General features: G+C 42.3%; 1 protein-coding gene across 2 annotated transcripts in view; it reads right to left on the reverse strand.

Moving 5' to 3' along the window:
* Nucleotides 1-2,862: 2,862 nt before the first annotated feature.
* The window catches only part of necab2 (N-terminal EF-hand calcium binding protein 2), a 146,731-nt gene continuing 136,215 nt past the window's right edge, over nt 2,863-13,378 (reverse strand). For both annotated transcript variants that reach the window (XM_015965212.3, XM_015965211.3), the window contains 4 exons: nt 9,296-9,408; nt 5,626-5,703; nt 4,576-4,667; nt 2,863-3,027 (listed from right to left, as the gene is read on the reverse strand). In XM_015965212.3, the coding sequence (XP_015820698.3) occupies nt 2,999-3,027; nt 4,576-4,667; nt 5,626-5,703; nt 9,296-9,408 (312 nt within the window). In that variant the 3' untranslated portion in view covers nt 2,863-2,998. The remainder of the gene's footprint in view (nt 3,028-4,575; nt 4,668-5,625; nt 5,704-9,295; nt 9,409-13,378) is intronic.

Below are 13,378 nucleotides of genomic sequence, written 5' to 3' on the forward strand. Positions count from 1 at the left end.
GTCATGTGACGCTCAGCGAGCTCATGACATATATGTGGAAGGTGATGTGGTGTCTGAGCTAGGGTTGCTGTTAAAAACAGTCAGATATAATAACAGTGCTTTAAATGATTGTTGTTGCTTTTATTTAATAAACAATCTGTACTCTCAGCACGCTGCCATCTTATAGGGCCATCTGAGCAGGGAGTGAGGTGGTGGGGGCTCCAAGCCTATATTTGCCTTGGTCCCCAAATGCCTTGATACGGCCCTGGATGTGGGACTGACTTCTGGGGTGATCTGATTCTATCACATGTATAAATATTAAATACTTATATATTATTGCTTTTCACAGGTAAACATGTGTATTGGGGATAAATCTACCTACTTTTTTCTTTTCAAGCACTTTGTTTTGTTTTCTTGATTTTATCTGAATAATTTCCGGCCCTTTCTCTAACCTTCCTGCATGCTGCATGTTTTCTCCGTCTTCCAGAAAAACTGTTTCCTAGATTTCCTACTTTCTAACTAATCAGCCAAAGGGATCTACCGAACGCAAAAAAAGAAGCTTAATATGCGCTGCGCTCCTGCAGCAATGAGTTGAAATCACCGGGGCACAGATTATGAACTCAGCTGAAAAGTACAGGAAGTACCAGAGAATATGGGCTGAAATAAACGATCGCAAACGAATTACTTTGTGTTGGTGGAGAGATTTTGTGAATATAACAGCGGCCGCGCGCAGGACGCAGCTGGAGTATTTGAGCCGTTACCGCTGCGTCCTCTCTGCTCATAGAATGCCCGCAAAGCTGAGTCCATAAATGACGTCATATATTTGGATACTGGATCTTTTTTCAGGCTTCCCGCAATTTGAATATTTCGGAAACCCACGTCTTGATTCTGGGTTTAAAAATGCGTTGTAATTACCGCGTTACTGACACTTGTACCGAGTAAATATTACCCTTTTCTTTCCCTGTAATGCCTTACATTACCACATTACAGCAAAAAGCAATGCATCACAGTAATTAATTACATTTGTACCGTGTTACTCCCAACACTGACGGCGAATAAAATGCAACCGAAGCTGAACCTCCAGCATGAGCCGAAAAGTTTAATTATAAATAAAATGGTTTGTTTCATCAAACATATTCAACACATTAGTTACACCTACGTTACGGATCAGCTCCATGAATATTGAGTCACGCAGCACTGCTACAGGAGCCTGGAGGTTCAAACAGGAAGTAGGAGCAACGATGGGGGGGGGAAGTATCTCCTGACTTGACTCCATAAAGCGCGTGGGAGTCGTTATAAACGCCACAGTCCCTCTGATGATGGATTCATGTTTTGGTGCACACCTGCTAACGCTCTTGCTGCTGAGAAGCCGTTCGGGGCGAGGTGGGAGGAAACGTTACATCAGATGGTTGGATGTGAGAAATTATTTAGGGTTAGTTTCTGAGGTTTTTCCTCGCCAAGCAAAAAGGTCACGACCTCCACAGGTTTACGGCGGCGGCCCAGCGCTCTAACAGGAGGAAACGGTGCAGATAGACCCCCCCCCTCCCCCACCCCCTTCAGAACAAACAGGTGATGAGATGAGAAAATAGACCCAGCAGATACACATCAACACTAGAATCATGTTTTTTTTTTACATTGTGCTTCTTAAACTCTGTTCTACGGTGGCGAGCGGACATCCAGCAGGTACCGCGTTCAGCTCAGACTCCAGATTATTTACTGATATGCTGGAACCTGATTTAATCTAATTGCCTGGGATTTAAAATGCCTCTGTTGTTTTTTGCAAACCTGTTCCACTCTGAGACGTTTTAAGGCTTTAATTCGGACGGTTTAAGGAATCTGCTGCTTTTGCCGAGGGGAGATGACACCGTAGCACTAAATACAAATATAACCATGTCTCATTATATACACCCGCTGCTAGACTTAGCACAGCTAATAAATCTACTTATAGTCGGTTCTGATACACACACACACACACAGAAAGAGCTGCACGGACAGGTAAGGGCTTGATTTTAGTTTTCCTTCGGCTGTCGATAATCCCTTAACAGAATGAATCAATCTGCTCATATTCTAATGAAATTAGGATGATGTGGAAAGTCGGACTGTTTTATTGCGGATATCTGAAGGCCAACATCTGCTAATCCCAGCTGAAGATGCTCCCGTTGTTAGGTTTTAATCGATCTTATTGACTTTACTCCCCCCAGAGGACTCAAAGTTCTCCATTCAAACAGAATAAAAGATTTTAAATCCTGTTGTTTGATATTTCCTCCATTCTGTTCTACAGATGCAGCGTTACAGATTTATTCTTGTGTCATTAATTATTCTAACAAACTTGATCATTTTGGCCTTCAGCATCAAAATAATAATCAGAACTTGGAGCCGTCTCAGGTTTCCACCAGAATAAAGCTTTAACCGTGTTTTACTGGTTCCGTGGTTATTTTGGTCAAGTAATCTCAGGAAATGAGAGATTAAATTATTTTGAATTGTCTTCTTCTAGGAAGTCTCAACATCCCATGAGATGGGATTCCTGGGATTTTACTAAAATAAGTTATTTTTAGCCTGAACTGGTGTCGGTTAAACATAATTCCAGCAAAAGGATCATCTGAGCAGCACGAGGGGTTAATTATTGCTGCTCTGACCCAGAACTCAAAAGTGGGACTGTTGCAACGTGGTGTTTGTTCTGATTGGAGCTCACCTCTATCAGATTTCCTGAGATTACAGCCTAATCTGACAGATGTGCTGCTGGGAGGGTGACGTTGGTAGCTGGAGGCGCTGCAGGACGGCTTTAAGGAAAACTGACTGCTACATGAAGCGCCACCTCAGGGTTCCCGCTACACGACCTCATCGTGGTCCAACGTGTTTTTAGGAATGTGCACCGTTCCTTCCGTTTTCATGATGTAAACGTGTACTTACAAAAAGGAGCTGAGGGATAAAGGAGGGGAGGGGCAGTAACGGGTAGGGCGGGGAAAGAAGAAGTGGAGAGTGTCCAGGAGTCTTGGCGTGTAGGTGACGGTCTTCATGCTCAATCCTTGTTCACGCTGCACCAGGCGGCTGCAGAAAAAAACATCAACAGCTTAAAACTCAACGGAGAGGTTTCCGGAACTACGGTGGCCTCCCAGATCTCAATTTTAACATTTGTTCTCGTCTTAAAATCTTCGAGGCAGAACTCGGGTGATTAATACTCGGCTTCTCTGGAGGAACAGAAACACCGAGGAGCATTAGTGACTCATCGGAGTTTGAAGAGGAAACGTGGTAAATAAATAAAAGGAGCCATCAGCTTCCACAATAAGAGCCTCACACACACACCTGAAAGCATCGGAGGCTTATGAAAGCAAACAGGATTAATAAAACTAGTTTTGAGGTTCTGTGTATGTACGAGACTCTTATTGTGAAGGATTAAAACACATTCTGTGGATGCCGCTACAGAAGAAGCCAGAAGATCGAGAACCTTCAGGGTAAAGAGATCCCTTTCTGTTTAAACAATTTAATCCTGCAAAGAAAAAAATCCGTCTGGAACATCGATGGAAAATCCTCACAATCTAACCATCAGAAGGACCCGGCCCTGCTTTTACTTTGGTAGGGTACCTGTGTTTTACAGCAGTTTGAGTTTAGACCTCACACAACCTTTTGTTGTTGGGAGCAAAATGTGGCAAATAGCTGCAAATATGACTTCATCTTAAATCCAGGCTGGTGCAGCACGATAAACTTTACTCGTGTTGGAAGAATCGATCTCTTCCTTTCTAAAGGTGTGAACACGTGTCGTCAGTACGTCTGCAGGGGTCTCGTAGGAATGAATGCCTTGTGAGTCGTGTTTTGGGGGGAAAAAACAGCTGCGCCATTTGCAGGAACTAGAAGTGAGCCACGTCACAGCTGAGCTTCAGACCGCAGAATTTGGAGTCTTACTTCCTGATATGTGGACATCTCTCCTCTGATTGGCTGACAGCAACACGACTACCACTGACTGTTTGCTCTGCAGCGATGTTTTGTCTCCACAAATAACACAAGCCTGGAGGAGTTCTGCTGCGTGGTGGAGTTGCTAATGCTAACTGGTAGCTTCTACTAGCTGAGACGTTCTTAGTGACGGTGTGACGTAGATCTGTCGGGATTTTCTAAACCTAGAGTTTCATCGTCTGTTTTCTATCAGAAGCTACTGCAGGAGACAGGTGTAGGAGACTATTTTCATGTTCAGCCTGCATGAAACACTCCGAGTGATCCGTTAGAATCAGAAACGATCATTAAAGATGCTTTTAACTAAACTTTATTTTCAGGAGGACCGAACACGAGCTGCACTAAATTCTGTTTGGCAGAGAAAAGATGAAAAATCCAAACGTCAGACTCATTTATTTATGTCGCTAAAGCCTTTAACAGCGTTGTCATTAGGAGGATTTACCATCTGACCCGTACCGACTGCAGTCAACCATTTATCATCATGTGACGTGATTTCTGGCCAGCGTTCACATTCAGACGACTCGGCACCGCACTTAATAAAGTTAAACAATCTACACTTCCTCATCCCAACACCAGATGTTTTACGCCATTTCTAGAGCTGGCGTTTGGCCAGGGACGAAGGTAAAGCTGGTTTAACGATGTTTTACTAACCTGGCACGGCTACAGAAGACACGGCCTCCGGCTGGCACAGCGTGTCCACCTTCACATGCTGAAAGGCTTTGTTGGGAGGCGACTGAAGGTGCCTGCAACCAGCAGCAGAAGAAGAAGTGGTGAGAGTGTGCACGCACGCCTCAGCTTTTACTGTAAGCCCTGAAATATTAATGGCACCGAGACGCAGCGAGCAGCAGAGCAGAAAGTCAGATCAGCTTCATCAGCAGCTTCTCCTCCAGCTCGCCACCGCTCAATCACAATGAACCGCTGCAGCTGAAGAACGCTAATTAAACGTTGGAAGGAGGATTTTTTTCCAACAGGCTTTCTAACATTAATGGAGGAAAAGTGAGAGCCCTTTCTTTGTTTGGTGATCAGCAATCAATAAAAACCAGAAATGAGCTTCAGAAAACCTTTCAGAGGAGCTGGAACGCTGAGTCAAAGGTGTTCTCTGGAGACGGCACGAGTGCCGCCTTTTATCGTGTTTTTGTTTCTGCGTTGGGCTTTCCTGGTTTGTTTCCTGTTGCTGTGAATGAAGTCCAAGGAAACAAAAGCTGTAGTTAGCGTTAAGTCAGCGTCGTACCAGGGGCGTGTCCAGATCTTTTGAAATGGGGTGGCCCAGGTGAGGCACAACTTTGTGCATGGGTGGCACCAATGGTTATGCTTTTTTTGTTTGACCCCCAAGCCTTTTGTGGACAATGAAAAGCCTATTTAAAGGTGAACTAGTGTGGTGGCACCTGGGGTGGCCAATCAGATTCCAAGGGTGGCATGTGCTACCCCAGGCCACTCCCTGGACACGCCCCTGCGTCGTACCTGCAGCAGACAAGGATCTACGTTTGGAGAATGAGGGGGAAATTCTCGTATGTTTTCATAAACCAGTCGCACTTTTTCTCAGGTTCATTAAATAACTTCCTGAAGCGTCCTTCGATCAACACGGATGTTTAGCTAAACTGAACTTTAGTCTCACTCCAGACAGCGATGCGGTTCTGCTCTGCACCTGTTCCCGAGCAGGTCTCGAAGACCCAGACCAACAGATCTGACTTCCACCCTCACCTCTTCCACTCCTCTTCTCCATCCCAGAACTCGTAGACGACGAAGGACAGACCGTCAGGCAGACGCACCGCCGTCACGCTGCAACAGAAAACCAGAAAGAAAGGAAGGTGCACATTGGTTTGATTATGGTCCACAGAGGTCAGAGAGGCGTGAATTACGGGATGAAGAGAAAACATCACAAAACAAGATCATAAACGTGAAGAAATGTCATCTTCCGCATCATAAAACAGGAAGGAGTCCGTAAAGATGAAATAACAATAAAAGTGGGTTGCGCAAACGGCTGATACTCGTGTTAGGCTTTTGTTTCTCACTTTAGCTGATTGCTTCCAGAAGAGCGTTCGTGTGTTTGAACAAGGCCCTCGTGGCATTTCTGTCCCGTTTTAATAGTCGAGGTGCATCAGAGGGCAACATGAACCACAGGCCCCAAGGAATGATGGGAAAGAGTGCAAAAAACTCATGACATTGTTAGTGTTTTCATTGTTTTGAAAAAAGCTTTTGACGTCATTGGTCACTCAAGGTTACTTCGAAAATTAAGTCAGTATGGAATAAGTAAGAGGTGTGGCTCATCAATGGGTTAAAACTTATTTAGAAAAAAAGGAAACATTTTGTGCAGATAAAGGACCATCAATCAAAATTATGTGAAATTAGTTGTGGAGTGCCACAAGGGTCGGTCCTAGGACCAAAACTGTTCATTTTGTTTATTAACGACTTGGTAAATGTATCTAAGACACTCAGTACCATTCTATTTGCAGATGATACAACACTGTTTTACTCAGGATTAAATATTGAGGAGGTGGCCAAAGTGATAAATTATGAACTGATTAAAATTAAAAACTGGTTTGATATAGATTGACACTGAATCTTAATAAAACTAATTTTAAACTGTTTAATGATAAAAAGAACAGGGATGTGTCATTGGAAATAGATGGGACTGCAATTCAAAGAGCAAAAGAAACTAAATTTCTTAGAGTTCTTATTGATGAAGACTTGACGTGGAAATCCCGTATTAGTTACATAAAAGGTAAAATCGCCAAATCCTTAGGAGTATTACATAGAGTCAAGTTTTTACTGACTAATTCTGGTTTGCTGGCGTTGTACAATTCACTGGTTGTTCCATACTTGACTTATTGTGTAGAAATCTGGGTGGCAACATACAAAAACTATACACAACCCTTATTTATTTTACAGAAAAGAGCTCTGAGAATCATCAATTATAGTGGCTGTAGAGATCCATCGAACACATCGTTTATTAAATATAAATTACTGAAATTTCATGATTGAAAAGACTGGAAAATCTTACAAACCATGTATAAAGCCAGTTTAGGTACTCTGCCAACAAACATTCAGGGGATATTTGAAAAGAGAACTAGTAATTACATGCTGAAAGAAACTGATGTGTTCACAAAACCTAGATTTAGAACAAAAATTAAGGAGTGGAATATATCTGTAAATGGTGTTAAATTATGGAATAACCTTAAAAGGGAAATTAAAAAAACTGTCATTTAAAGAGCAAGTCACCCCCAAATAAACATTTTTTTGCTGATAAACTAAATAAACGAGTGTCTAATCGTGCTGCAGACACGTGTCGTCAATAATTTGGCACTTCAGTGAATCTTAGTTAAAATTTAAATATTCTGCCTAAAACTGGCAGTGTTGTGCCATCGTCAGGTAAAAACTCTGCACTGTATTTGAATTTAAATCTGCCACCGCTATTGGCTAAGAGGTATGCTATGATGTAAACTGGTACATTGTGATGTCACAATGCTGTCGTGAGCCTGAGTGTGTGTGTATTTGTTAGCAGCTCCTCCTTCTCGGTCTGCCAGGCAACAGCATTTTTTGCATTTTTCAAACATGAAGTGGGAGTGGAGTTAGACTCTGGTAGGGGGTGACTTGCTCTTTAATATATTCAAAAAATGTACCAAACTGTGTGTACTAAATAATTATGAAAATGTAAATTAAATAAATGATCATGATCGCACTGGAATTAAGAACAGGAAAAAGGTTAAAATGAATCTGTATGTGTCTGACACATGGTGATTGTATATAAATTGATTATTTCTTCTGGAAAAGGGGGCAGACATTATAAGATGTTTTTCTTTATTCTGCTTCTTTTTGTTCAATTTTGATTTTTTGTTATGTATTTCTTAATGTTTATATATTTTATTTGTTTTTATTTTGAATTAAAAAAGAAAGGATTGTTGTGCCAAAAACATCCCTAAGTGGAGAGGAACCGGTTTAAGCTGAAATAAATGTAAAAACAGACGTGATTAACATCCTAACAAGGCATCAAGTAATCTGAGGTGTGTTTGTTTCTGCTGCAGCGGTCTACCTGCAGGCTCCTCTCACCTCAGCGTTCCGTTCAACAACGCAGGAGCAAAAAGGAAGAGTCTGGATTTTATTTTTGATCTCAAATCACAATAAAACACAGTAGAAGCTTCGGGATGGCTAAAAAGCTTAATTGATGTACCATCTATCACCATTTAAAGGTGCTTTTTAGCCCCAATTAATTAGAAAATTGTAATTTATTAGATTTCTTTGTGGCTCGTTAGAAAACCTGAGACACGTTTGACCTAAAATTAATAGAAAATTGGACTTAAAAGGGCTACGTTGATTTTGGGGCTCTGAAAGAGGCGTGTCGCCAAAAACCAGGTGAGAAAATTAAGACTTCCGATTGGTTCAATGTGTCTGGGGGCGGGACCAATGCGTTCTGATCCTGAGATAATCCAGTCTCATCAGTTTTGGCTGAAATTGAACAGATTTAGACGTTTTAAATAAAAATAGAAACGTTTTGTCTGGAAGTGTAACGATCATTTGGATGATTAAAGGTTTTGTTTGTTAATTTAGAAATTAACTCATTTCTTCTGCTCATGAATTAAAAAAAGGTGAAAATGCTTTTTTTTTTACAAAATGAAATTAATCCAGTTACAAGACATTAAAACCAGTTTCCTTTAGTTTGTCCTTTTTAGTCCTTTTTGATTTATCCCCGTATTTTTTTTCCTTTTAATTTTTTAGTAATCCGTCAGTTTTGCATTATTATTATTATTATTATTATTATTATTATTATTATTATTATTATTATTATTATTATCATCAGAAAATTCTGATGGTTTTTGGATTCTTGAACTCAGCTGTCCTCTGACTTGTTTTCACCACTAGTGAACTAAGGTGATCCGTCCAGGTGAAAGCGCCCCTAACCTGAACCTGGCCTCGCAGGTACATCAGGAAACCAGGGAAATGGCCCTTAGGTTTGCTGCTCCTGCAGACTCCAGGATATCCTGGCAGCACGTGTAATAAAGCAGAACCTTTTCTTTTTGCCAGGAGCAGAAACTAAATACGACTGGATGATACGGAGAGCTTATTAAGTCTGGGATTTGGGGAAATCTCTCTGGATATTAAAGGTTTCACAGCATCCTGTAGCTCGGAGTGGGAGTGGGAGGCGCAGGAGGGTCCTAATTGTTCCACCTCGCCGTATAACCGGTGTTTTATTATCCACACCAGGAACGCAGCTTTATGGCTCCGTACTGATTTGGACCATTAGGTTGGTTTCTTTAGGCAACGGGAGCCGGGCTTTGACATCTGATCAGAGCGGACGTCCTAAAACTGGACACTCTGAAAATAGTGCACATGAAATATTTAAGAAAGGAACAGTCATGAAAACGTGGAGACTTACTGAAAGCAGTCTTTCTGAGCAGAGACGTTCTTCAGGTACTGCTTCAGAGCCTCGCAGAAGTCTCCCAGCTTCTTCTGGGACACCACCATCTCCTGGCGGATCAGCAGTAAGGACTGGGAGAGATGAGAGAGGGAGAGAAACTATGGGATGGCTGAACATGAGGATGTCTGCCTTCAGAGGAATGACCCTGGAGGGGTCATGACCTCACACGTGTGTGTGTGTGTGTGTGTGTGTGTGTGAATGTGTGAGTGAGAGGCATTGACTGGCCAACAACACTAAAGTCCTACAAGTCCGTTTAAGCCTGAAGGATTATTTATCCACAGGAAACAAAAACCGGCCCGCTAATTTTAGCTGCAGCGCTCCGCAGCTCTTTATGGACCTTTGCTGTTGTGCATCTCTACAGTAAAATTAAAAATTAATCCTCTCTGACCCAGATTACGCCAGCGGTGCCTCGTTAAAATATCAAGATGTTGTTACACGCACAGATTCTCTCACGTGCGCATCTTCCACTCTCACAAACACACAGCGAGCGTTGGGTCATTATTTCATCATCTATTATTTATGGTTGTGAGGCACGCCCTCAGCGTCGGCCGACATTCTGAAGGACACACTTACTGCATGCTTCAGTGGTTTTCTGCTCCAGCACACCCGATTTACCTGTTCGTCAGATTCAGATCAGGTGTCCTGCAGCAGAGAATCTTCTGAGACGTGCAGAATGGTGACCCTCAGGGACCAGGTCCAGATAATGGTCATCACCTAATATATTGACTACACCGGGGGGCTGCACCCATTATGCCTAAAAGACACATTTTATGTCTGCTTTCTTACAAAATATCATTTTAGAACAGGAAAGACTTTCTTTTTCAGATATTTACATTTTTTATTCCAATATTTCTAGAAAACAAGTGAACTAAACTCTTCTCTGTAGAGTGTAATGAATTAGAATTACATTTAATTAAGGACCATAAGACATTAAAGATGCATATTTAGTATGAATCCCATCTTACGGACACTGGGTTATTTAAATCAGAAGATTGGATCTTTTTATTACAGGGATTTTCTAATAACGCTTTGCATTAACTGAGAGACAAGAGAAGAGACACTTTCAAACGTTTAAGGAAATTTATTACTAAATGATTTTTAAATAATTTAACAAGACTAACTCTCTAATGATGGATGTTCTGTTGGAATGAAGTGTGAGGTGGATGGTGTGTGTGTGTGTGTGTGTGAATGATGTCAAATTCAGAACCTTCACATCCGGAGAAGCAAAGTTGAGTGGGAGATGATGTTTTGCTCCTAAATGATCAAAGTTTGAGACCCGTGGTCATAAACACGAGACGCCATTCTGTCGCATCCACATACCCTCAATGAGACCTCCACGATGGATCCAGAATGTGTCACAGCACAACAAACTAGTCCTTGGATTGTCTCCAGGTAAAAAGCGACAGGTGTTTCACAGCGTCAAAAAGAGGACCCTCCTTGAGTCAGCGAGTTCAGCTTTTATTCTGAAGGAACCGTTGTTGGTTGATACGACAGAATTTTCCCAGCTTGATAGTTCTCAGCTTAAAAAGAAAAGTATAGATGGCCTGTCCATACTTCACTTAACATGCGGTGAACTTCAGGGGATCTTGAGAGATCTTGAATACTGAACTTAAGATGGCGTTGGAACTGTTTTATTAATCTGGATGTTTTTGATTCTGGACGAATCAAAGCTGACAGATTTAATAATAAACACCACAGAGGCTCTGCCACGCTTCAGACCTGAAGGTTCTGATTGGATCAGCAACAGCAATGTGTCATGTGATTATTTACCTTAGTGTATCAGCGTGTCTAGTGACTAGAATAAGTCATATTACCTATTAGACATATTAATCATAATATTGTGATTTTACAGATCGGTCACATTGTACTATTGACTAACAGTTGTTTTGATTAGCTTTATTGAAAATAGAGTTCTTTGATCTAATGAAAGAAAAGAAAAGAGAGTCTTCATCCTCTGTCTTCATTGCTGGAAAGTAAACAGTTTAGAAGCGAAGGCCTGACCTTGAGGCTGTTTCATGCTCTCTGGCGCTGTGTCAAAGGGAACTGTGGTTAGAGGATAAATAACCTCGAGGAATGGCTCCTTCATCACGTTACAAGAGTGAAGTTGTCAAAATAATGCAAACAAATATTTTTGTTAGAGAATTAAATGTCATCAAAAGGCCACAGCTTGTGTTTTCATGAAGTCATTCGGTTTAAGTTTAGGCTAAAGATGGAAAAAAGGCCAAACTTACTTCTGCTTTTGCAGAAATTGGGTGGATTCCGGGCTGATTTGCAGCCAACCGTACAGGAAGTTGGTAAAACTGATCAGCCATTTCTGTTACAAATGAATAGCCATGCATGGTGCATTTATAATGACCGATACGTTTTTGTTGTCCATTAAATGAACAATATTTATAGGTTTGATTCGAAGAGGAGCTGAAAAGCTGCAGTTTGCACTAAAACCAGTGGCATGGTGGGTTTTTTACCCGCAGCTTCCATCTGTGCCCCAGACAAGCTGGTTCCCAAAGTCAGAGACTCTCTTGGTCAGCTTGCTTCTCACACCAAACCTTCTGTCAGGAATCTTGGTGTGACCTTTGACCCAGCTCTCACCCTGGATTCTCATGTCAGTTCTCTTGTTCGCTCTTCCTTCTTCCATCTCAGGAACGTTGCTAAGCTGAGTCCCATTCTGTCCCGCTCTGAACTTGAGACAGTTCTCCACACCTTCATCTCCTCACGCTTAGACTACTGTAACTCTCTTTTCACGTGTCTGAGCAGAACCTCCCTGAACCGTCTACAGGTGGTTCAGAACGCCTGTGCTCGGCTTCTGACCAAGTCCTCCAAACACACCCACATCACCCCGCTTCTCCTCCAGCTTCACTGGCTGCCAGTCAACTTCAGGGTTCATTTCAAGATCCTGGTTCTGGTCTATAGGGCCTTACATGGACAAGCACCATCTTACATTGGCGATCTTCTTAGTCCCTACACCCCCAGCAGGTCCCTGAGGTCCAGTGATCAAAGCCTACTGGTTGTAAAGCACCAGGCTAAAGACCAAAGGTGACAGATCATTTGCTGCTGTGGCCCCCAGACTCTGGACCTCTCTCCTCCTGAGCCTGAGATCAGTGGACTCGGTGGTGTCCTTTAACCCTCCCACTGTCCTAATGGGTGACCCCGCGAGGAAAGTTGACCATTGAGCAGGATTGATGGTTTATCGCTTGAGGTCCATGTGGCAGGGGTGAGGTGGTGCTCACTCCTCACCCCTGCCACATGGACCCACGTGATACCATGATTACCTGTTCTCATACATTTTTTGTCAATTTTGTAACTAAAATTTTCCCCAATTTTTACTACATCATTTATTTATTTTACATAAAATTAATTTTTTTTCTTGTGAAGCTCCTCGTGATTTTTATCTAAAGAGGCACCATTTAAAAATAGTTTCTTCTTCTATGTCAGGGTATTCATGTTTTAGTGGTTTCTCTGCTCCAACACACGACTCAGTGGTTGAGTCACCTGTGCAGCAGCTCACCAGGCTCTGCAGAAGCCTGTTAACTCATTCACTGCCAATGACGACTAAAGTCGTCATTTGCATTTTTTTACTGTTTGAGCATCGGAACGAGCCCCCGCGCTGAGAGAACAAACATCTCAGCCCTGAAGCCGATCTTCATCCGCATACGTCACAGATCACATGATCAGGACGCAACACATCCATGTGTTAGGAGAACGTTTTGGGCCGTTCCTGTAAAAAAAGTGAGGCGCGAACCGGAAAAGCGTCTGCCGATCACAATTCGACAACGGATTATGAAAGAACGGATAACGCTCGAAACACACGGATTCTTCCTGATGTAAGAGGTCAGTCTCCTCTTTGTTTTGGTTGTTTTGGCATCGACATCATGCTAGCGCGCAACATTCTGTGACTCTTAAAAAACAGTAAAAACGGTGAGAAACGCTGGCAGCAAAGGCCGTTAGTGAACAGGAAACGGCTGGCAGTGAATGAGTTAATCACCCGTGTTCTGAAACAGTTAAAACTAAACGTGCTGGGTACCCCAGTTCTGTAATTTCATC

The sequence above is a fragment of the Nothobranchius furzeri genome, chromosome 4, assembly GCF_043380555.1.
Source record: "Nothobranchius furzeri strain GRZ-AD chromosome 4, NfurGRZ-RIMD1, whole genome shotgun sequence".
NCBI lineage: Eukaryota > Metazoa > Chordata > Actinopteri > Cyprinodontiformes > Nothobranchiidae > Nothobranchius > Nothobranchius furzeri.